This window comes from Acipenser ruthenus, chromosome 12 (assembly GCF_902713425.1).
Source record: "Acipenser ruthenus chromosome 12, fAciRut3.2 maternal haplotype, whole genome shotgun sequence".
NCBI classification, from domain to species: Eukaryota; Metazoa; Chordata; class Actinopteri; order Acipenseriformes; family Acipenseridae; genus Acipenser; species Acipenser ruthenus.
This window is the reverse complement of record NC_081200.1, coordinates 40,225,749-40,249,876: the sequence shown is the minus strand read 5'-3', so window position 1 is coordinate 40,249,876 and position 24,128 is coordinate 40,225,749. Positions and strand designations below refer to the sequence as shown.

Here is a 24,128-nt window from a genome sequence, read left to right as displayed (position 1 = left end):
CAAAAATTACACAACAGAAAGGAGTGTGTGTGTGCATAATAACATTGTAATTATGTGTAATTACTCATATATTTACTAAGTAACTACTATGTAAATATATGAGTAATTAGAGAGACTTACTGTAAACCCAATAGGACATGTCCTGTTTCAGGTCAATATCAGTTATAGGTATATTTTATCTATCTATCTAGATTTCGGTAGTATTTTCCTTGTTGTAGTGTGAACATCCCCCAACATGAGATAATCTATGCAGACTAGAAAACATATAACTTTTGATATTGTGGGAAGTATTTCTTGAGGGATTTACACCACCATACAGTATGTTATCATTTTCCTGACATTATAGACCATATATTATTTAACAGATTTCTAACATAACTAACACGTTCACAGGGGAGTGGATAAACTCTAGGTCTACGTTGTTTTCGAGAATATCCAATATTTCATATTGGAAAAAGATTTGATTTGAGAACACGTCAAGCACATGAAAACCAGGAATGGTATATTCTGTGCTCTGTGGCTTATTATAAAAGAGTAAGGCTCTTTTTACTTAAAAAAAGAAATGTAAAATAACAGCCAAATATTGAATAGGCTGTGCTCTGGCATACAGATTATGCTTTTCTTTTATTTTGCATTAATTTAATTCTTTGCTAGTGTTGAAGACCTTGTATTCTTGTTTTAATGCTTGTTTAAAATTCAGACAAGCTCTGGAGTAAAGTGTATGGAAACTTATGCAAAATAAAACTCCCACAGGAAATTCACATTGTTTGATTGTATTTCTCACAGCTTTGAACACTCATTAACTGGTTTTTATTTTCACACAACAGCTCTTAACATGCGTTTTTTTTTTTGTTTTTTTTTTATAGTAACAGCAGAATATTTTATACACTGTATCGACTGTCGCAAATACTGGAGACTAACACATCAACGCAAGCAGTCCCTGCTTTCACTTTGGAAGTTGGACCAGTTGAGTCATAATCATTATGGTACTGGCTTTAGAGCACTGAAGTGGAACCCCAGTCTTAGCACCCATTAAGTGTGCAGTAACACACACGAAGGCGCTGGTTGTGCTGTTTCAACCACCTGTAAAGAGGATTGTATCAATATAGCTCACGCCTTCCAGAGTGTTATCTCTCTTATAAAATGTCTCATTGTGGATATGGAATGTGGATTATCCTGTTAGGAATGTAATTAAATCTGAGCCATCGTTTGCTACATTACGTGTCTCTAATTACTGTGTATTTACATAGCAGTTATATTAGTAAATACATGTGTACTTACTTACACATAATGACAATGTTATTATGCATAGTTGCAGTGCACTTAACGGGTACATTTTTTTGCATGATATATGTAAGTACACAATAGTATCAGAACAGGGTTAGAGTTGGGGTTATATCATGCAACAAAATGTACACAATTAAGTACAGCATGATGTACAGATTTATGAACTGTCTGAGATCAGTATTTGCTGAGAATTAGCACATTACATTCAATTCAGCGTGCTCATTCTTCACAGCATTTTCTCAGGCTGGTTAGTACTAATGAATAGGACACACTTGAGCTTAGGAAAAACTCAAATTTCAATCTGACTTCTTGCATTAAGTTATATGTCGTTGAATTATTTTACTAACATGGATTCAGCCAGCATTATATTAAAACTAAAGTACTAAAAAGCAGCCTAGTTTATAGACTTTCATGATAAAAGTCAACAGAGAGAGTAAGCATACAATCCAATATACAGTACAGCCAAATAAATATTTCCAAAGAGTGCATGAATTAATCACATCATTTTCAGTGCTGACATAAGTGAGGACTTCATGTTTAATTAAACGCAAATATCACTGAAGAGAAAAAAGAGCATAATGATTTTGAATATTTCATTTGAACCAATAGGACCCTGCTTGAAGTATAAATTATAAATTATATAAGGCTGAGACATAAAAAGAAGCATATTTGGTTTGTTTTTGCATGTTAGCTTCCATCTCAGAGTAAAAATGTTTTAAGTTTAGAAAACGAGACCAGGTTTTATTTTATGAGTTCTTTTTCATTAGTTTACAAAAGCCATAAACACAAAATGATCAACATTAGTTGATGTGTCATTGAGCTAGTTATTAACAGTTCAGAAATTAAAAAGGTGCCACTTACAATAAAGAGCGAATGTAACATATTTGTTGTAAGAACTACACACTGTTCTTTAGCCCTTCCGTAGGCCTCCACAAGCTACTAGTTCCAACCAAGCCCAAACTGCAATTAAACTGCTGCACCTTATTAATACCAATTCTGCCAAATTACTTTGGATAAACAGTAATGTAGGGCACTTAAAATGTAATACCCTGCATTACAGCTGCAATTATCAAAAACAAAAACAACAGTGATTTAATCCTAGTAATTGTTATGTATAGAACCAAGAAATCACAAGAAAACTACTTTCTAATGCTCCCTCCCTGCACATCCGAAAAGTCAGAAAAGTAATTGAGTGGACCTTTGGTCTGTTTCTCTGCCAACATTCTTATCAGAAGGTTTTCCATTAACATCTGAAGAACTTCAGACCAGATATTTTATAATAGACAAAGCGAGTCAGCAGGGGTCTTTGACACATCTGCACAAATGAAACCTGCCCCCTTTAAAGAAACAAGGACATTTGTTTTTTTTTTTCTTTCTTGAACTCAGCAAAGCAAATTGCATTCCATGGCCTTGGCTAAGGAAATTCCTCAATAAATCTATTTTTCTTACCTATCCTCAGAACTGGAAGTGTTATTGCTCTCGTCGGGATTGAATAAAAAAAAATACCTGACACTCTAAAGCCATAACATGTGATATTCAATTTGAACCCAGTCTCTCAGACTCAGCCACCCTGAACAAAACGCTGAACTTCTTTGGGCACATTGTCATTCCCGATACAAGTCCAGAGCTTGGTTAGGAGAGCATTCTATATCATTCGTTCAAAGAACCAGTACATTAAACTTCCCTCTTCCATACACTGCCTTCTCACCTCAGAGAAAAAGGAATGAATCTATTCCACGTTCACGTGAGGAACATCAGTCAGATCTGAAGGGTATGAGAGGTTATGGATCATGGGGCTCAAGATTTACACAGACACTCCATTGAGAGGGAACATGGGCTGAGGTTACAAGGTGGATATTTGTTGAATTTAAAGAGTAAAGCCTGTCTTTATTGTAGACGTTCAAAGCACGCTGATGTAATGTACAACCTCCCAATATAGTACAGCACAGTGAACAACCTAGCTGACACTGTGGTGTCAACTGAGAAGACACTCTCACAGGGTCAACTGGGACACATTTACTGTGAAACAATCACCCTAATTCAATCAATACCCCACCCGTTAGCGACAGGCAAGTCTCATTTACTCCTTTGATGCTGCTTGAAAGTAAAGGGGTCTAGAACTGTCCTAGGGGTATTTGCAAGACTTGCATTAATTTTTCACTATTTAATTTCGTCACAAAAATGATGCAAACGATGGGACTTTGCAAGAAGTACAGGGACGTCAAAGAATTCCCTCGCTTTCTATTCTCACCATGTTAAACTATGTTAAACCCAGTCCCCATATGTTTATATAGATATATAAAATACATACTGTATACTGCACTGTGTGTCCATTAAAATGTCATTCATGCTGTGGTATTCAACAAATGTCTACAGCGGGATTTATATAATACTGCATGCTGAGAGAGGTGGAGATGTTATAGCTACAGTGTTCCTGATCTGCAGCAATTTATATCACAGGCGGTGAAGGATCAACACTAATTTTGTGGTTGCTCTTTATCACCCCCAAGGCAATTACTTCAGATCAAATACATACAAACTGTATGGTGCATGTATATTTCATTTGTCATGCTCTCTGTAGTAAGATGCTGAATATTATATATTTTTACACTGTAGATACTTCTGTGCATTACCATGTAAAAAGTATGTTTAAATCTAAATTCATACAGACACATGCAACAACATGCACTAACCGTAATCTGTCAGCTGTCATGCTGTGTGCACTGTTCCTCAGAAAATAAAAAGAGTGCTCAAAGCCTCTATGTCTGGTATTTACAGTATAGTGCTGTACATTATATATTTAACAGTGGACGGGTTGAACTGGAATTATTGAAGGAAGTTCCTGGATTAGAGATTGAACATCTTTTTCAGTAATAACTGGATCCTCTGCACAAATCAAACTGGTCCTAAGCATCTCTAATGTCTCCATACACTTATGGAGTAACATGTTAAGTGAAGTGTTACCCCATGTTTACACTGTAATGACACAGCAATGGCATTGCCGCCATTCAATCACAAAATGTCTTTTGACTTTTCCGCTGTAAATGTATTTGTGGCTGTGTGTGTATATGTACAGATTGATTACCACATGTGCAATTACAGAGTAATTACAATTTAATCAAGGAGGTGTGAAGTGTTACACCTTGCCATATATGTAATTTAAAGGGAAGATATACAGTATTGTGCACATTTATTAGAGAACCCCATTGCTTCTGTTGTTTTGATTTGCTGTGCATATGAAATCAAACCACTCTCAGAGACTGAGATTGATTAAAAGAGATCCTATGACCCTTTGACCCACAGGGTCTCCAGCATGCATTGCTGCTGGGCTGTCCCTTCTCAAGTCAGAGGCTCCAACCTGCCAGCAGAGGCTATGTCCTGCAAGAGTGGTCAGACTGTGTGGACCTCAAGCAAGCAGTCAAGTTTGCACATTACAGGACCGCCCGAGGTGCCTTTGACTCGCTTTGAGAAGGCTCTTCCTTTGTTACTCTGTTCTCTTTAATCAACATTGAAAAAAGCAGAAAGAAAAGCTGACTGTCCATGCAAATGGTTGACCAGCAGCTAAAATGAAACCAACCTGCCTGAACTGCGACAATTACACAGTCTGACGTAGGAATTTGTCACCAGCACCACCCCATCTGACGTTCCAACCCACCACATCTGTGAAAATGTTATGAGAGTGCTTAAAAGGCATAGCTGCACGGGTGTCAGAATAAATCAGCAGGAACAGTGCAGTCATTGTACTGCTGGAGAAAATTGGGTTTAGGTCACAAAGCCTCCAGGTCTTGAGCGCTTTTTAAATAAATCCAATTCTGACACTGTTACAAGATAGGCAATTGGTGATATATGCCAGTATCAGATAGAAAAAATGACTCAGTATTACTTAACTTTTTTTTGTAATGTTATGTGATTTGGTGCTATAATACAACAGACAGGAGCTGCAAGGAATACAAATGTGGTAGCCGGTCATTTGTCTGCCTCTCATATAGGCGTATTGGAATGTGTGGTTTCTCATTAGAAGTCAGGCTTATTTGATTGTGGTGGCTGTGGTGGACTTGATCTACCCTTTAGAAGCTCCAAGACCTCTAGGACTAATACACGTTGACCCAGATTCACAAGTGTAGAAACAGTGACAGATTCTAATACTGCCATCCTCAACCATGTTACACTGCTTTCCACTCTTTCAGTAGAGTAATGCATGATATGTAGGACAGGGGTTGATGGTCAATGACAACAGAAAAAAGAAAAGCTGAGCTTGCCCCTTTCAGGGTAGTGGCAAAGGGAAAACATAAGTAACAAAATGCCGGCCTGTATGGGCATGCATGCAACAGCGTATCTACTGATCCACGAGCAGGCACTGATGGGCACTGACTGCTTCCAAAACAACAGAAGCTGCTCCAGATGGTGTGAAGAGCGCCAACTAAAGATGGTCCAAGGGGGAATTACACGTAATAACAGCCAGAACAATGCAGATTTAAAAACATTTTGATTAGCACCTGTCATTTCCTGCTTGTGCTCTGATTCTCTAGGGCCCCTGTGCCCCATGGGGGAAGTGTCAACTCATTTAACAGGATTTATCCCAAAATCGCAGAATAACGGTTTCGTTCTGTGTTTCGATCGCTTTTCTGCCATTTGCCCGCCGAGCTTGCCAGGAGGTCTACCTTGGTTGATCCCCTCTTAAGGTTTGAACAGTTCGGATGTGTACCGAGCTCTAAATGAACGCTACATAGCTACAGCATGGCCCGCGGGAAAACAGTGCCGGAGAAATCAGATTTTAGGGATTGGAATGCACCCAGATATTCCATTGGAAATGGCAACCTCCTTCACTCTAATGGTGAGAGACAGCCAGATTGTGTGAATGCATGTGCGTGCATGGGGTTGCCTGGAAAGAAAAGTGGTGGGTTTTGTTTCTCACAGTCCTCGCTGCATTTAGACAGCAATAACAATCTCTCTATCAAAGCTACCCTACGGGAATGACTGTATGCCACAGTGGATGCCTGAATTTCTCCTTAAGCAGTCTATCAGCAACAGAACCTGCATTGATATATCAAGCTACATTATTTTTTACAGTGTATTAGGGAAAGTAGAGCAGTTAGTAAACTGGGACAAGTTTGTGGTTTTATGCTGCTTGCTGTGTCCTACCTAAATACTAATCCACACAAATCCCTACATTCCATTGCAATTTGAAGTGAGTGTGAGGTTTCATTCTTTTCATTTTGCTGCAAGCTGGAGCGGTTGGGACTATTTCAGTATTAGCCTCTAAATAGGTCAAATCTGGAACCAATGTTATTGTCACTGTCTTCATCATTTTCATGGATTCCCCAACTCCAGAGCAAAGGACGCAGACTTCAGGTACAAACTGCTCAACATATCTCTTGATTGATTTGACGACTACGACAGCGTTTGTTGTCTTGAGTTGACTTAGCTTCATGCTTGTGACTTAGACTAAAACACGACAATGCTTTTTTTAGTCCTTACCTATATCCATCAAAGGAAAAGAATACAGTTTCAAGTCCTGCAGCTTTTTGTTTCCTCTCATAAGTAACAACCCAGTGTATTGCATGCGAAGCCCAAATAACCCAGTTGCAATGGACAGGTGCTGCATCAGTAGAACCCAAATAATGTAAAATATACAAAACTCGTCCGCCAGAAATGCTATTAAAGAGCTACACAACAATTCATTCAGTTTTATTTGAAGGGGCTGACATGCGATACAATAGCACAGACAAGCACCAGTTCAACCCACAACGGCTTATCCTTTCACAGCCAAGTTGCTTAATGTTTTCCTTTGGCTGTCAGTCAGGCTGGCTGAAATAAAAATGTCTCACTGTTTGTTTATGGGTAATCAGAAAAATTGTGTTTTTCTGATTAACCAAGAGCCGTTTTCTGTAAAGCAGACCTGCTGCTTTTGAAACAGCACTTCCCTTATCGGGTTTGTAGGCCGTAGGTTGTTAAAATGTAATGACCTTGCTGACTCGCTAGGGCAGAAGAGCAGCGACTGTGAGTAAAGAAATTCAATCACAGAGGGCATCATTATATCACAGTGTTACACAGCATGGGAAGAGCAAGCGGAGTTCTTCCACATGGACAACGACAAAACTGGGCTCTTACAACTGCTTTACTCTCATGAAGGGCAGTGCTGAACTGGACCTTACTGGACCTTACAGACATCATTAGTGAACAACAGTCCAGCAGGACATTTTAATAAAAAATAAAAAAGGAAGACCATTTGTTTAGAGAGAATGAACACTAACAGATAGGGCATCCTGTATTTTAATGAATCTCAGCGCCTGGCTCAATTCAGTGTGACCTTGGAGAATTGAAATCATGTAGAAATTTTGGATGAAGTGAGTATACGGTATTTTCCAAATCTGATTGACTTTGGATTAAACAATTTAAGGTCTTTCCAGACTCCATCACCATCCACCCACCCTCGTCCATTTAAAATCCAAGCAGCTGTAAGCTGCTTTCAAGGAGGGAGAAAATGTGTTTTTCTGTTCTGTGATCATGCTGCCTTCTCTTCTTTACTAACACTGCCTTGACAGAATTAAAAAGACCTATTAATACACTCATGGGCATATCACATTACCATATGTAGGCGTAGTGGAAACTGAAGTGAATCTGATGTAAATAAGGTCATTATTTTAATTTTTTTTTTTTTTCAAATGTTGCAGTTCTCAGGCTTTGCAGTAGTCTGGATATCTTGAGGGATTTCCTCTGTATTTGATGAAGCATGGCCTTTGGTGAAGCATTATTTATTTGATGAATACATACAACCATTCTTAGGAATGGTGTACATCACTTCATATTCCAGTGATTAATATATGCTGAAGAAGCTGAAACAAAACATGACAAGAACTCTTAGTCATAGAGCCCTCGGGATTTGTTTTTATCCTCAGCAATTTCAAACATTCAAAATCAGAAAATAGTCCCTGACCACATTCCGGCGCCTCCTTAAGACTCACCTCTTCAAACAGCACCTGTAGAACTCCTCTGTTGTATCCTGGGACACTATCACCCTTCATTTAAATGTGCTTTATTTTGCTCTTATCTGCCCCCTATTTTACTGCATTTAATCCCGTACTTCATAATATTGTAATCTGCCAAGTGTTTAACCTGTAGTATTTTGTACTTAATCATATCCTGATGTAACTATCACTATTTAATCATATCCTGATGTAACTATCACTATCTGCTGTATTATTGAATTGTGGTTTGTCACACTTGAACAAAAATTATTGTATTACTTGTATTGTAACACTTGAAATGTATTTGCTTGCGATTGTAAGTCGCCCTGGATAAGGGCGTCTGCTAAGAAATAAATAATAAGAAAGAAAGAAAGCTTGCGGTAAACAAACGCTTAGTTTTGTGCAGGCGAAACTACTTTTTTAAGTCTGTATTTCTATGAATGGCAGTCAAGTATTGTGCAAAATCTATTTGAAACATTTATTCTGATTTGATCAGGAAGTGATGTATGGGTTGAGTAACTTCAAAATCAATGTAGCTTGAAGCAGGTGGTGTTCAAAGCAAACAGGCTGCACTAACCGCAACAGTAGGACTTAACTAATGCTTGAATCTCACATGCTTGGATAGGTCTTGGGGAGCGGTCTGAATTAAGCCTCACAAGCTTCTACTGTGTATTAGCTAAACATGATATCCAGCTACATTCCACACAGGTACCTCCATACACAAGTCAGATAATAGACTGCACAGATCAGTTTAAAGAGGATAGCTGTCTCTTAGGCATTCGGCAGGTATAAGCTCTCTGGTTCTCACCCCTTTCCTCATCCTCCCTCCCTCCCTCCCTCCCTCCCTCCCTGTCTCTCTGTAGCATGATGTACAGTGGAAGCCCTGATTGAAAATTCTAATCACAGACACACACGCATCCAGATCCGAGCAGCTGACAGTTGATTCACTCCTTTTCATGCCCGCTGCCTCTCATTGCTTACGGTGGCTCTTATGCACAAGTCCATCATTAGCACAGAAAGCATGATTGATGGGTCAAGGTGCCTTTTCCCTCTAGAAGTTGGGAAATGCTTCTTTAGCAGAGCCACAGGGCCAGACTCACATATAAGCCTTTGTCATGAATGCAAAACATATATATATATATATATATATATATATATATATATATATATATATATATATATATATATATATATATATATATATATAAACACTGTACTATACTGGCTATAGCCTGCTTGCAGTTGTTGTTTATGAAGACAGTGATGCATTGTTAGGGGAATGTAAGTATATGGTCTAAATTGTTCTGTTGCAGGGGGATCATTGATGATTACCAGTTCAATTAAACCAGCATGCTAAGTTGCAGTCATGTTAGGTATTTTATAATATAATCATGATCAACATGATTACAGAACACTAACATCTGACCCTTGTTTTTAAATCTTGTTTTGACATTAGACAGCTGTTCTATAATTACCACAAGTAAAAGCATGTTTACTGTGATTGGTGTTACCAGCAGTAAGGTATCATTTTGGAACCCCAGAAAATCTACTATCGGCACTGGCAGTGTGCTACTAAAACATAATTTATTTATTTCTCAGCTTATGAATGCAAATATTTTGTATAGGTATATGTATACATTAGCTTTATGGCAGCAGTAACAATGCTGCCACAGCATGCAAGCTAGAAGAAACAAAGTTAAGCTCTAAACTGAAAATGTTTCAGTTAAATAGCCTGATTATCTTACGACACATGCCAGATCTTTGGGGCAATTCCCATTAATAGAGTCACTTTGGGACAATTGGGAGAGTGTAATAGGCCACCTACTGTACCTTTAATAAATATAAGCGCTGGCAACAAAGCCCTCTGGTGCCTTACAAGCTACTTCTGTTTCATTAATGATACTTCATTCAATCACTGTTTGTATTGAATTAATGTATTACATTTATCTGATTATCTGAAAGATCAACAGATAACAGATTGCTTACTAGTTTATTTCCAACCATATAAATAGTGTATAAGGAACGTTTTAGTTGAAAAGAAAACAAATATCATTATGGTAGGGCTTGACCTTTAATGTGTTGGTGCAGAAATGGATGAAAGGACACTTGAGAGGTTTTTTAACAGCATATTGTAACCTTTTAAGCACTGGAAATCCATTCTAGGTTATCTTTTGTATTACAAATGTCATCCGTGTAGAGAGATTGTTGTCATGTTTAAATCAGCACTGTCAGCTCTGTCTGTCTGTGAAAGTGAATCTAGTTCTTTATAATACAACAGTTTTGACCATTTAAACTGAAACAAAAACGATAAGAAAGCTAACATCAATACGGAATGTAATATTCAGAATTTGGGCCGGCATGCTTGTGCTAGTAAAGGATTCTAGTTTAGGATTTGATAGCGTTTCGAATCAAATCCGGAATAAACCGAGGAAGAGTGAAGTGTTGGGGTTTTGTGCACACTCCTAAGAAATGGAGATGTGTACAAGATACTTGAATTGCATTTTGTTCTAAATGCCTGTATTTTCCCATGTAGGCAAATAGCAAGAGAAGTCTCATTCCAGGAGTTTTCGGAATGTGAAGTACATTTGCTGTCCCATGGTGCATTTGACCTTGAGGGTGACCTTACATTGCTTACACTAAACAGTAATGCAGTCGAAAATAAACATATACAAAAAGCTACACATGGCCACTCATTCAAATATAGTTCACACTGCACACAGATACACTTTTGAAGAAAATAAAACAAACACTAATCCAGCAGCTGATTTGATATTTAGACCTAGCTGACAAATGCATGGAACAAAACATAGTTTACAGTTCAAATCAAGATCACAAACATGTGAATGGGACTGCATGGCAACACTGTAGAATTTCCATGCAAATGTACAAGGGGTACACTTTGATAAGGGTTCATTTTGAATAAAATGAAAGATTACTGAAGCTGAGTGATTTCTAAACGAGTGTAAACACTACTCATGCCTGCTGTTACTAGGGGGAGCACGGCTACAATCAGACATGAGCTTGCTGCAGACTATAATCTAGCTATTTTTTTTTTAATTTTTAATGATGCCTTTGGCTGGGATGCTGGTTTTACGAACGAGTGTCAATTTGGAGAGTTTAGTGCCATTACTGAGGATTTAGTGCAGCTCATGTGTTTTGCTGATTGGTGCATCAGTATATCAAGAACAAGTCTCTTTGATAAGTAGCACAGACAGCTTTCATGTATATATTGCAAGGACTGCTGTTAATGGATGCATGTTGGTCATTTTTTAAACAGCTTTCCAAAGTTATCTACAAATGGGTTACCAAACCATGTTGTTGATGCTGAATCACTGGGATCCTGTAAGGCCCTAAATGCTAAAACAGGCAATAACAGTATTACTGTACAGCAGAGCAGAAGCCCCGTTTCAGAACAATTTCCTAACTTTCTTAATCTTGCTCTATCTTTTATCATAGATATAGGCATTTTCCTATATCTTACTGCTACATGAGCATCACAGGAGCGTTTCCTTAATCCCAATGTTGTAGTGCTTTTGTCCTTATCTCACCTAACATTTACACACAAGTGCCTATTTTTTCTATCTCACTGATTACTGACTGAAAATTTAAATTCTCACACCCAGAGGTTTTCATGCAGGTAGGTATATAAAGGATATAAATGACAAATCTTGAGGTGTTCTAATAAATTTGCACACTGCTGTAAATACTGCAGGGACTCACGCTTACTGTTATAGATGTAGCTTTGCTCAAAGTCCCCTTGTTCTAGACCTCTATATAAGAATATATTACTGCAACGCTTCACCTTCGTGAAGACACCTGTTATGTTAATTTGCTATGCCACAGCTCGCTTGTCGTGCTAATACAAAACAGAGTTCCTGCTGTCATTATTATTATGCTAAACCACTGTTTGATGGAGCGTGCTGTTCCAAGAGTATATGCTTGCTTATGAGCATGTGTGCTGGTCAATTATGCATTCTCAGCAAAATCGGCTAGGCCTTGTAATGTTACTGACATCACCAGTAAGATTCAGAGTCTTCTAATCAGCCAGCATTAATTGAATTGTTCTGTACATTGCCCCTGCCGACCTCTGCTCACGCGCTAAGCTGTGTGGGACATGTTTAATTTAGGATACAATTAAGCCACTTAAATAATTCACCCTGGCATCATTGTAAAATATACAAGCATAAATGGAAAAAAAAAAAATCTTACAAAAAACAATGCTGTATAATACTGGGTCCTGTTCAGGCAGCTTTAACTCAAGAGTTTAATGAATGAAATACAGATTCTTATTTATTAAATTGTTTTATGTTGTTGTTGGCTTATTTAACAGCAGACCGTATTATGCTTTAGTTTATTGGAAACACTAAAGATCTGTTATAAACCATCAATAATGCACCTCTAAAGGATGTTTTATACAATATTAGATCATTTTGTATAATAACAGAATGTGTAACATTAAAAGAAAACTCATAATACTTTGTAACATGGCAGGAAGCTTCACACAAATAATGTGTCATTAGTTAATAGCACATTTACTGATGATTTATTAATGGATCCTTAAGAAGGTGTGTTTGTTTTGGGGAACTAAAGAAGAAAAAAAAAGACAGAGATGGATTGGAAAAATAATCAGTGTCTGAAATCCAATTTTTCTGCCATGCCTCGGAATGTCATTTTCCATTACACTTAAAAGCACACTGGTTATGAGTTCCAGCTTGTATATGTTTTATATACTACAGTACATTACAGACAATGAAAGCTTGCTAAATGCCATTAACTATCTGGTGATATTCTGAGGAGCAACCAACGTGGACTGCAAAGTGGCAGCTGGGTGCAGCCCAGGAGCCAAGATTCTAAGGGGAGAACAGGTTCTCTGATGTTATATTAAACTGAGAGGATTTCTTCAGTAAAGCTTTATATAAGGAATTCATTATAACAAACTGATTATACGCAATCTGTAAACATGTTAATAGTTATTTTATTAACAGTGTATAGATACAAAACCATCCAAAATAATATTAAGCTGGGTTCACAGACACTAATTAGAGCTAATCTTGGACTACTTTACCTAAGGTAACATTATATAATGTCCAAGTGCTGTTCAAAGTCTGTGAAATCACATGAAAGTGTTCTTGTTTCTGTTTACAGTAAACAGAGCTGACTTATCTAAAAGAGCCCTTGCATTATGGATTGGCGATTGCTATTGTAGAACTGAAGTGTAATAATGACCTTCTTCAGATGTGCTGAGTTTGAATTCCCAACACATGGGGACAAGTGGATGCTGCTCCACTGTACGCTGTGTTGCCTGCTCAGTGTTGGTCAAAGATGGCTGCAAAACCCAGCTCAACAACAGCTATCCAATTCCTTTTATAGAGGTCAGTTCGGGACTCGTTTCTTTGTACTTAGTAGCTCAAAATGCAGAGAAAACTAATTATACCAGTCTGAGACCTTTAATTTTGTGTGCTGCGCTGCTAAGTGTGTTTTAAGTGAGCTTCTTGAATGAGGTTGAAGCAAGTGAACTGAGATAGCCTGCAGGGTTTTAGCAGCGGCAGGCTGAAAAGAACATTAATCTAGTATCCTTCAGCACTTCTTCTCCATCTGGAGCACAGTGTGAAATCTGATATATATATATATATATATATATATATATATATATATATATATATATATATATATATATATATATATATATACACACACTTTATATAGTTGGATTGAATGAAGATAGTCATTGTTCACGGGAATGTTAAATTACTTTCAATTAGTTCAGAGAGGATTCGGTTGATTGATTACCATCAAAGCTTGAATCTTGCCGTTGAATGATTAGTCACATCAACTGGAGCAAAGGTTAAAGATTCCCCTACTGCTGTAGGAGCGATAAATACAATTTAATCTGAAGAACTTGCTTCGGTCTGTGCCCCATTCAATATTTAACTATCTTCTATCAACCTAAAGTATGAGACGAGATGATGACAGTTAAGGAACGCAGTGGGAATCTCAATTTTGTTTTATAGCCTCAAAGCAATGGTGACTGTCTAATAGGAATCCAGACTGCCACTATACTGTACTGAAAAAAACTACAATGGCAAACTATTGGTTTGTATTTTCACTTTTATAAAGCTTGAACTTTAAACGTTATCAACCATTATAAAAGTGTATTGCAGTGTACAGTGCCATGTTAAAAGCACAGTGAAGTGTAAAAGAGGTAAAACCACATGGTTCGTGCAGTCATTCCCTAGTTGAATGAATATGAGGGTCGTGCACAATTTGACCTTCAGTTGTCTGCATGTGCCTGGTTTCTAACTTGCTGTTTAGCTATGGAAAAATATGGCATGAACAATATTCATCTTTACATTTTATCATGCCTAACAAGATGCATGTTGGCAGCACAGGAGAGCAGAATACATTTGTTAAGTTTTTGCTTCAAGGCAAAACAGTTGAATCTCCAGTGTCTTCGGACAGGGTGCTTTATAGATATGGGAAGAATTTGTAAAGCATTTTTATGTTCTAAAGTTCAGAATTCTGTTTTTCCAAGCATGTCCGCATATTGGCTTATTTTTTACACTGGGAAGGGACAAGCAAGGGCATTACGTGATCTAGCCTCCACTAATACAGTTCATTTGAGAGATATCATTACCTACATCGTATTACAACACCCCCAACACTCAATCATAAATCACATGCACAAACGCTTATAAAAGACTTGACTCTTATGCAGCTTTGAAGAATTCCGATGCTTAGGTAGTAAAGTTGTAGAACGAAATGCACTTTATTTGTTGGTGCTTGATGTTAGAACAGCTTCTATCACTTGTTTCAACTTTAGAAGCCGAGAACTTAAGCAAATACCTCTTTACCACAGTGAGATTTGTTGCCACATGGAACAAGTGTGAATACAAATCTTTTCAATGCATAACCGTATAACTTAAAACAAATGTTTTCATCATTGCTATTGTAAGGTGCAGTACTGTAATTGAAATAGTTTATATGTCAATGAAACAACATGAAGTCCAAGATTAGTGCTAGCTGGGGTCTTTAATAGCAGCAACTAAGAGTTTTGTTTTAGCAGATTATTGATAATGTAGGTTTGGTGACTGGTATCGCCAATGTGTGAAATATGTTGACCGTGGTTAAAGATTCTCACTTGAAGAATCATTTAACTGAGCTGTAATCACAGCTGTTAAATGAACTTTGCTCTCTCTCTCTCTCTCTCTCTCTCTCTCTCTCTCTCTGTCTCTCTCTCTCTCCCTCTTTGCCCGACCAATTCTGCGCTACCACTTCAGTCACAAAGCTGCCTGGGAAGAATAACAGAAAAGACATTTGATTAGAAATTCCCTTGTTTGGTTTCGATTCAGAAAACAAAGTGGAGCTGACTGGTAATGTAAAAATGGCATACTATTTATTGTACAGCAGCTGTTTTGACATAAAAGTAAACATTGTTTAGTCATGTTTATAGATAGTATTATCTATGACAAATAATAAAAAATATTCTTTACGACTACAGCGTTACAATACTTTGTGAATCGTCCGTTTCTTTCGCCAAATTGGGAATGTTTGTTGCGTTGACAGTTTTTCATTTTGTGGGTTTGTATTTGTTTTAAGTTATGCAAATACCTTCATTGCTATTTTTGTGAAACCTCTCTTTATTTTCCCTTGATCCATGAAGCAGCAAGTAATGATTTGTAATAACGCTGTAAATAGATGTTTGAAAGGGTTATTGCATGTTTCTGCTACTCTTTTTGCCTCTAGATATTGCACTTAAGTTGTTCAAGATCAAGGGAGGGATGTCAATAGTTGCCTATTAAAAAATGTGTTGAAGTGAAACCTTGTGTCAAAGTCATTTAGGGATGTGCTTCCCACAGCTAATGAAAACAGAATCCTGCCTAATAAAGTTTACTGGCCTGGAATAGGTTTAGCTGAATACAAATCAATACCATGCAACTCTTCATATTTTTTGGCTGACAAGAGTTTATTTTAATTGCTTTGGCGCTGTCTTTGTCTCTTGCTGATCTGCATTAGCCATTGGGAACGGAACCTGCACTTATCAGTGCTGTCAGGGAGAGCCACAGCAGGCACTGAATGTGGAATTGCAGTACCTAACCTCAGGTTGAAAAGCATTGTAAAGCAAGCGCTTGACAGACTTTACATAAAAATGTCTCCATCTGAGTACTGCTCTGCAACACATGAGAGAGATTTCAGACTACAGATTTCATAATCTGATGTGAATATTGCTTGCGCATGATCTCCTTTATATATATATATATATATTGTAATAGGGTGTGTGGTATTGTGTTGGAAAATAGATATATCAGCTTGAGAATGAAGAGGGCACTGCTCCCAGAAAGCTCCTGATCTTAAAACTTTTTAAAGAAAAGGGTTATGTGCAGAATGTCCACTAGGGGATCAGGAGCCAGTTCTCTCTCATGCTTAACTAGCTGATTAGTAGGAGCAGCTGAAGTCAAGCTGTCTCCAATTAAGCTAAATCAGGCAGAGATATAAGCTGTCTCTTTGTCAGTGCTCGGGAATCGCGAGTGAGAGAGTGTGGAAGACTAAAGGCAAGTTAATTTTACATGGTCTGTGAAAAGGAATATAATCCCTTACTACAGAAATTAACCCTGTGTTTAGTTACGGTTTGGTAACTGTTTTTTTGTTTGTTGGATAAGTGGCTTATCCGTTCCAACCGTAGTTTAGGAAAGCCTGTGTTTAGTTAGTGCTCTGTGGAGAGCTAGGCCTTTTCTTTTGTGCCCTGTGAGGTGCTGTGGTTTTTTTGTTTTCTTGTTTGTTTCAAACCTGTAAGTAATAAACTGCCAGTCCTGCTTTGAAGATCACTTTCTGCCTCCAAGCGCTTTTATTCTGATTCCAGCTTACCCTTCTAGCCACTGGGTTACAATATATACACAGTGATTGCAAGTATGGTTGTGTTAGTTCCATGCCACTACATATTTGAAGTATGAAAGATACATTGTATACAGTTGCTCACACCTTTTTTGTAATTACTATGCATTAACCTGTGTTGTTGTTGGTATTTATAATGTAATTTCCACGTAAACTCATGTGCAATTATATGTGTTGGATAAATTCTTTTAGCCTGCAGACAGGCTAAAATAATTGAATCTAGTCAGTCTTGAACAAAGAAGACTTCGCAGTGATCTGATCCAAGCATTTGAGATTCTAAAAGTTATTGACAATGTCAACCCAGGGGACTTTTTCGATCTGAAAAAAGAAACAAAGACAGAGAATTGTGGGAGTCTGGAACCAACTCCCCCAGTAATGTTGTTGAAGCTGACATCCAGGGATCCTTCAGACGCTGCTTGATGAGATTGTGGGATCAATAAGCTACTAACAACCAAACAAACAAGATGGACGGAATGGCCTCCTCTCGTTTGTAACCTTTCTTATGTTATGTTCTTATATGTGTGTTTACTGCAATAACCACAGCTAGGATTGCACAAGCTCATTTACATCACAACCACAGGACCTCTCAGCCCTGCCGCAGCTGGGCAACAGTTGCAATTTCATGAACCCGTTCTAAGACTGCAAATCCAGGTGCCCTGTGCCAGCTCTCATTCCTCTGCAACATCTAAGCTTTGGCTTTCCAGCACTAAGACCCAAATTTCAGGACTGCTAAAATAAAAAGATCATAAACCAGCCTGTTTTCCTTTGTACTGTTTTACTAACTGCCAGCTGGACAGGTTACACAAACATGCTTTGATACAGCCAGGGGCTAGACAAAAAAAAAAAAATCCATAACAATAATTCAAATAAAAAAAAAAAAAAACTGTGATAAAACCATCGAAAGGCTGTAGAGCCACCTCGATAAGCCATATGCATCACACCTTCAAACAAATTATTCAGGCCAAGGCCATGCCTGTCCAAGCCCACTATACTACCTGGTAAGGTGTAAAACACTTGCAGGAATCTATGACCTGACAATTGTCCAGGAAGAGTCCCCACAATGAGAACAGAGGCCCGTTCCCTCCAGACACAGTTGGCAGCCGGTTCTACCCTGCCTCAGCTTTTTAATCAATAGCCATATTAATTTCTTATCACAAAAGCCAAACAGGCCTGCATAAAGATAGTCTAACCTCCTGTTCCATCCCAGTGTGGGAATAGTCACCGTGCCAAGTCCTGCTTTCCAAGTTACACGCCCTGTCTCTGTCCGGAGCAATTGGTCTGTCACTCTCGTTCTGATTGTCAAACCCTTCCCTATAATAAACTTGATAAACTCACTGAGCTTCCATTTTGCATGCACTTAATGGATAAAGGGCACACAGACATCAGCCTTTTAAAACTGGGATGATTAAACTGAGACGATGAGTGAAGTTATTATAACCTGTTTGTGATGCATTGCATCTTGCAAATCTTGCAGTACTTGGCGGAATGAATGGTGCGTATTAACTCTGACCTAAATTAGACAAGACAATCAAAGAACAGATTGAGTGCCGTTGTGACCTAGATAACGCTGATTTGAAGAACAGGCGCAGGCTAAATTCACATGCACTGGTGCTTAATAGAATACATTAGCTGCAAAGCTGGCTGTTGTTTGATGCTGTTTCATCTTCCGATATTAAAACGTAAAATGCTCATATTTCAAAACCTTGCTTTTGCTTTTAATGTGTTCTTTACAATATACTGTTTGATACAAAATGCATAGACTTCAGGACTGATTCATCCAGTTCTTTATGACTGAATCGACCCTGTTGAAAATCTATTGCATTATTAAGGACCCTGTTCGATCAACGTCTTTCTGCCTTCAGCATAGTTTTAATGTTTTGAGGTTATAGGTGATATTGCCCAACCCTGCCATATAAAAGATTTCTATAATTACCAGCCTTACAGCATGGAGTATGGAACATGTGAGTTCTACTTTACTGTCTATTTTGATTGGAAGTATCTGCGAGTGAGCCTTCTTTTATTCTAAAGACAGTCTTCTACAATGGGATTCAGGGCTTGTAAAACATAGAATTGCTACTGAAACTAGAAGCCAGCTGCTCAGCACTCATCGGCCAACTTTGAACATCCTGCATTTGTAGGATGGCTTATTCTGAGAGCACCATGCTAATGATGTCCATAATATGCATGCTTCCAAGTAATCCTGGCACCACCACACAGCTAATAAAAGATGATTTATTCAGAATAAACTGCTTGTTGTCGGTGTGCTCACCGATATGCAGTCCACTGCTTGTTTTTTCTGCATGTGCAGTACAGTAAGTGATATCAAAACAAAAAAACAATACAACATGTATTTGAGGGCTTTTCTTCTTCTTGATGCTATTATCCAAAAACACATTTCTGGATATTGTACATTTAAACACAGAAGATAAGTGGGTTGTGCATCTGTCACCTTTTTATTGTAGAACAGTAATTTGTGTGTGTCTAGCCAAGGTGAAATACCATTAACTAATTCCTCCTAAAACATTAAGCTGCAAGTGAACAGTGTGAACATTTAAATAGGTGGTTCAAGGCACGACTCTTATGCAGAAAGTATGGCTTCTCCCATAGGACAGGTTAGCCTAGTTTAAAAAATACTATGTTTCTGCTTTCATTGAGCAATCAGCTAGTGTGTGTGTGTGTGTGTGTGTGTGTGTGTGTGTGTGTGTGTGTGTGTGTGTGTGTGTGTGTGTGTGTGTGTGTGTGTGTGTGTGTGTGTGAGTGTGTGGGCAGGTATTACTATCAATGTACGGACAAAATTTGAGAAAATGTCCCCACAAAGATAGTAACTCCTGAAAAAACGACATTGTGTCCTCACTTTGTAAAACAAGTTTTTTAAGAACTAAATATGCCTTCAAAAAAACAAAAAAATGCCAAAATATTTAGTTTGTTGACAACTATCACCCTGTGTGGAGTTTTGTCTGACATGAAAAGAAACTATTGAGGGATGGTTTACAGTGAAAAGACCTGTCACCTTACTGCCTGCTGAAGGCCAATGACAGGGATTGCAGGCTTGATAGGCACAAAACTCATATTATTATTTATTTCTTAGCAGATGCCCTTATAGAGGGCAACTGACAAACTATCACATTATTTTTACATACAATTACATTAATATTTTTTTTTTATTACACATTATTTTTACATACAGTTACCAATTCATACAGTTGGGTTTTTACTGGAGCAATCTAGGTAAAGTACCTTGCTCAAGAGTACAGCAGCAGTGTCCACCACCTGGGATTGAACCCACAACTCTCCAGTCAAGAGTCCAGAGCCCTAACCACTACTCCACACTGCTACCCGTAAAAGACTGGTCCTGGTAGTGAGAAAACTCTCAGACACATCACTGCTGAATTAGCCTCAGACACCACTGCTGAATAAGTCCTTGCAAGATCTTAATGCATTTTGTTTAAACGTTTGTTGTTGTTGTTGTTGTTGTTGTTGTTGTTGTTTAACCTAATTTGCAAGCATGAGGAGCCTATAATATATGTAATTGTCTTGAAATGGTAAATGTAATCATTTTTGTAAATGAATTGTTTTTCTGCAGTTTTCTAATGCTGGGCTTAGCTTATCTGCATCAATACATGTAAAAGAAAAATACTGTCAAGTATATATACTGTTTGCAGTACTGAGTAACCTAACCTAGCAAGTGATTTATTAACTCTATTAGTTGTGATATTATAAATCTAAATTATGACCTATGCAGATATTATTCATATTCTGCACTCCTTTCATTATTTATCAGGTTCAGTGTTGTTTGAACCCATAAATCAACTGGAACTGAATATTATGTAAATTTCAAGTGAGAGTAATTAGCACATCAAAGAGGTCAACAGACCTGAAAGACTTTTCCAGGGGGGCTGGTTGGGGTACAGAGGTGTGATGGTTTGTGAATACCTTGCAGGCATTCATATGCAACCCTGTGTCAATCAGTACTTGCAAAGTATGTACATGAGTACCTGGACCTCAAACGCTTTCCCAACGATTAAGGTGCAATATGTACACAAATTTATTTTGCATTCATTAATGCACATTTTAAATCATGTAGCTGAGTATGGGTTTGCCTTGACTACACTGCAGCTGTCTGTAGTCTAATGTCTGTCAATGAAGGCAGCAAGAATAAAGGTTTTGGTAACTAAAAAAAAACAAATTGCAATTGTACCTCCTGGTGCCTCTGCAAAGCAGCCTGCGAAAATACGCGTCTAGTATTGGGTTTTCTGTTCCTACATTTCTATTCATTATGTTTAAGGGGGACCTTTGTGTACTTAGTTAAAGGAGGTTTATAAGGAGGTTCAAATAAAATAAATGTAGGAAACTAACCTCACCCCCTCCCCCCTTCCACAAAACAAATGTTCAGAGGCTTCTTTAACATTGTATTGTCTCTCTTTCTTTTTTCATGTAGCACTCAAAGAGTGACTGAGATGCTCTGTCTGGGCTAGAGTATCTGAGGGACTGATTCGCAGTCTGTTGGAGAGCAGTTCTAAATGATCCGGTGTGTGTTATTGGATCTGTTTGAAGAGGAATAAGGATTTAATAGGATGTCAACAGAGACGGAACTCCAGCCAGCTGTTAAAACCAGCACGAGAAAGGAGCCCAAGAAGAAAGGTAAGGCCACTGGGGGTTGCTCCACTTGCTCATTAGTTTACAGGAGCTGTCTGCCGCCCAAGACAAACGCAGCGGCTGACCTGAACTGAATATAAATAAAAGTGCAGGTATGTCAGTAACACTTTACATTAAGTGTCTCTGTGTATTTACATAGTAGTTACTTAGTAAATATGTGTGTACTTACACATAATTACAATGTTATTATGCATAGTTACAATGTACTTATTGTGTAAATCCTTTTGCATTATAGAACCCTAACCCTAACTCTAAACCTAACCCTAACCCTATCCCCCCTAACCCTAACACTTTTCTGATACAATTGTGTACTTACATGTATCATGCAAAAAGAATTACACATTAAGTACATTGTAACTATGCATATTAACATGGCAATTGTTTAAGCACACATTTACTAAGTAAATGTTAAGCAAATGCACAGTAATTAGAGACACTTAATGTAAAGTGTTACCGGTATGTCTCTTGATACAGCTCTGCTTGTACTGTACGATCGATTTGTGGGGGCAGTGGGAGGTGGTTTAGTGGGAGGCTGTGAAACCTGGTTTCAAATCCAGCCACGAAGATCTGTGTTTCATTCCATCCACCCGCAAAGCTTTAGGATGTGGCATGAATGCACAAAGATTCTGGGCAGGATGGTATTGTGGTGGATCCGTTGAGATGTCCTGGGTTCATATTACATCGTCACAGAATGGCGAAAAGTCTGCAAGGAGAGAGTTTGATGCTAAAACTACTGCTATGCAATGTAAACAAACAGAAAGCCTACACTGTGTTAGGGGCTGAATTAAGTAGACTGCACAGAAAATTTTAGTAAACAGTCATCGAGAAACCATAATTTAGCAATAAATTAGACATGAACATGAGCTCACAGGTTATTTTTCTGCAAAAAAAAAAGTTTGATATTCATGGAGAATTTTCTGATGGAATAAATGTTGTTTTGGTGAAATGTTTCTAGACTGTAGTCACACAAGGCGACAGCAGTCTAGAACTATTTCATCTGTGTCAAACTGCACGTTATTAATAAAAAACGATTTTTCAATAACTGTTTGTGAACAGAGCCCATTCATTATTTTATTTGTAAGTCTATGAGATGTCACCTCCGTGGTTTGGTGGGTCAACAGTTAGAAGGAAAGATAGAAGCCTTGTATCAAGCTTTCCTCTTCTGTACATGATTTCAGCCCCCTTCGTACCTCATTGTAAGTGAACAACATAGCCACACATAGCTACTATTTAACTTACACCAAGCATCAAAGGCAGCTAACAAATCTATTCTGATCCTTGCCCTGGTCTTGCTGCTGTGACAAACACACTTATATTTACTCTTCCAGAATCACTTCTGCACACAAAGCTTTGTAATAGACTTTCTCTTTCATCTTTACAAACACAAGCTTTAGCCTGACCCCGGTTCAGATCTCACCGAAAAAATATTCCCTTCTGTTTTCACCTAATACACTCCTTAAGACTAGCCTCGGTGCACTAAGGAGCTTATGATTTGCTCAATAGGGGCTTCTTGAGTCATTCAGCTAGAGCTAAAAATTCTTTGCAAAGGCCTGGAGGTGCATGTTACGGCATGAAAGCCAGTCATCAGAGTGTGAAAAGGATCCCAACCGCCTTCCTTTCACTTGTTAACAGAAGTGGCAATCGTTTAATGATAAAGTACCCCACAAACTACAGTATTCGAGATTGTATAGTGCAGTTACTAGAGCTACAGAATAGAAGGATTAGATAGCAGAGCAAACCTGCATGGCTTAAATTATTGTATTTTTTTTTTAAAGAACTTTAGACAGCATTCACCTTTTATATATACTAGTATTATTATCCTGTATTGCCTACCAATGTTCTGCTTTTTTATTTTTATCTTATAAACTTAGCTGGTCTCTTAAATTTAGTTTTGTGTTCCATGTACTAGGATTAATGATTTAATGAGCATTGTAATGATTTAAAGGGTTGTTGTAATTTGTAGCCGAAAAAATAGTTCCTAATGTTCTTCAATGGATTCACATCCATTTATTATATAGGTCTCAAATGTGGACCTTTGAAAGGGAAACATGTGTTGTTGTTTAAAACATGATATCTGGTACTTCACTAGGGTAACGACATCTCTGTTTGCAAGGCATGCTTTATGACTGTCTTGCACTTCCTGGGTCATTTCACTTGGAGGGAGGGGGAAACAGTCCCCACCCCTCCACTGGCTTCTTTCCTGTTAATAACTAATCCGCTGCTTTCCATAATGACTGACATGCTTTGCTGCCAGTAATGCTTTGACCCAGAAGACACTGCTGTAACAGAATTCCTGGAGGGCAAGGAAAGCAAACGGAGAACTTAGTG

At 38.1% G+C, this 24,128-nt stretch overlaps 1 protein-coding gene across 16 annotated transcripts in view; it reads left to right on the top strand.

The window, feature by feature from the left end:
* Window positions 1–24,128, top strand: part of LOC117416938 (disabled homolog 1-like) — a 177,284-nt gene that overhangs the window by 101,552 nt on the left and 51,604 nt on the right. For 15 of the 16 annotated variants that reach the window (XM_059035130.1, XM_034028439.3, XM_059035133.1 and 12 more), the window contains one exon: window positions 21,583–21,785. In XM_059035130.1, coding sequence (XP_058891113.1) covers window positions 21,719–21,785 — 67 coding nt within the window. In that variant the 5' untranslated portion in view covers window positions 21,583–21,718. Of the gene's footprint in view, window positions 1–15,512; window positions 15,626–21,582; window positions 21,786–24,128 lie in introns of those variants that run through there. The other variant, XM_059035131.1, reaches the window with a different exon arrangement.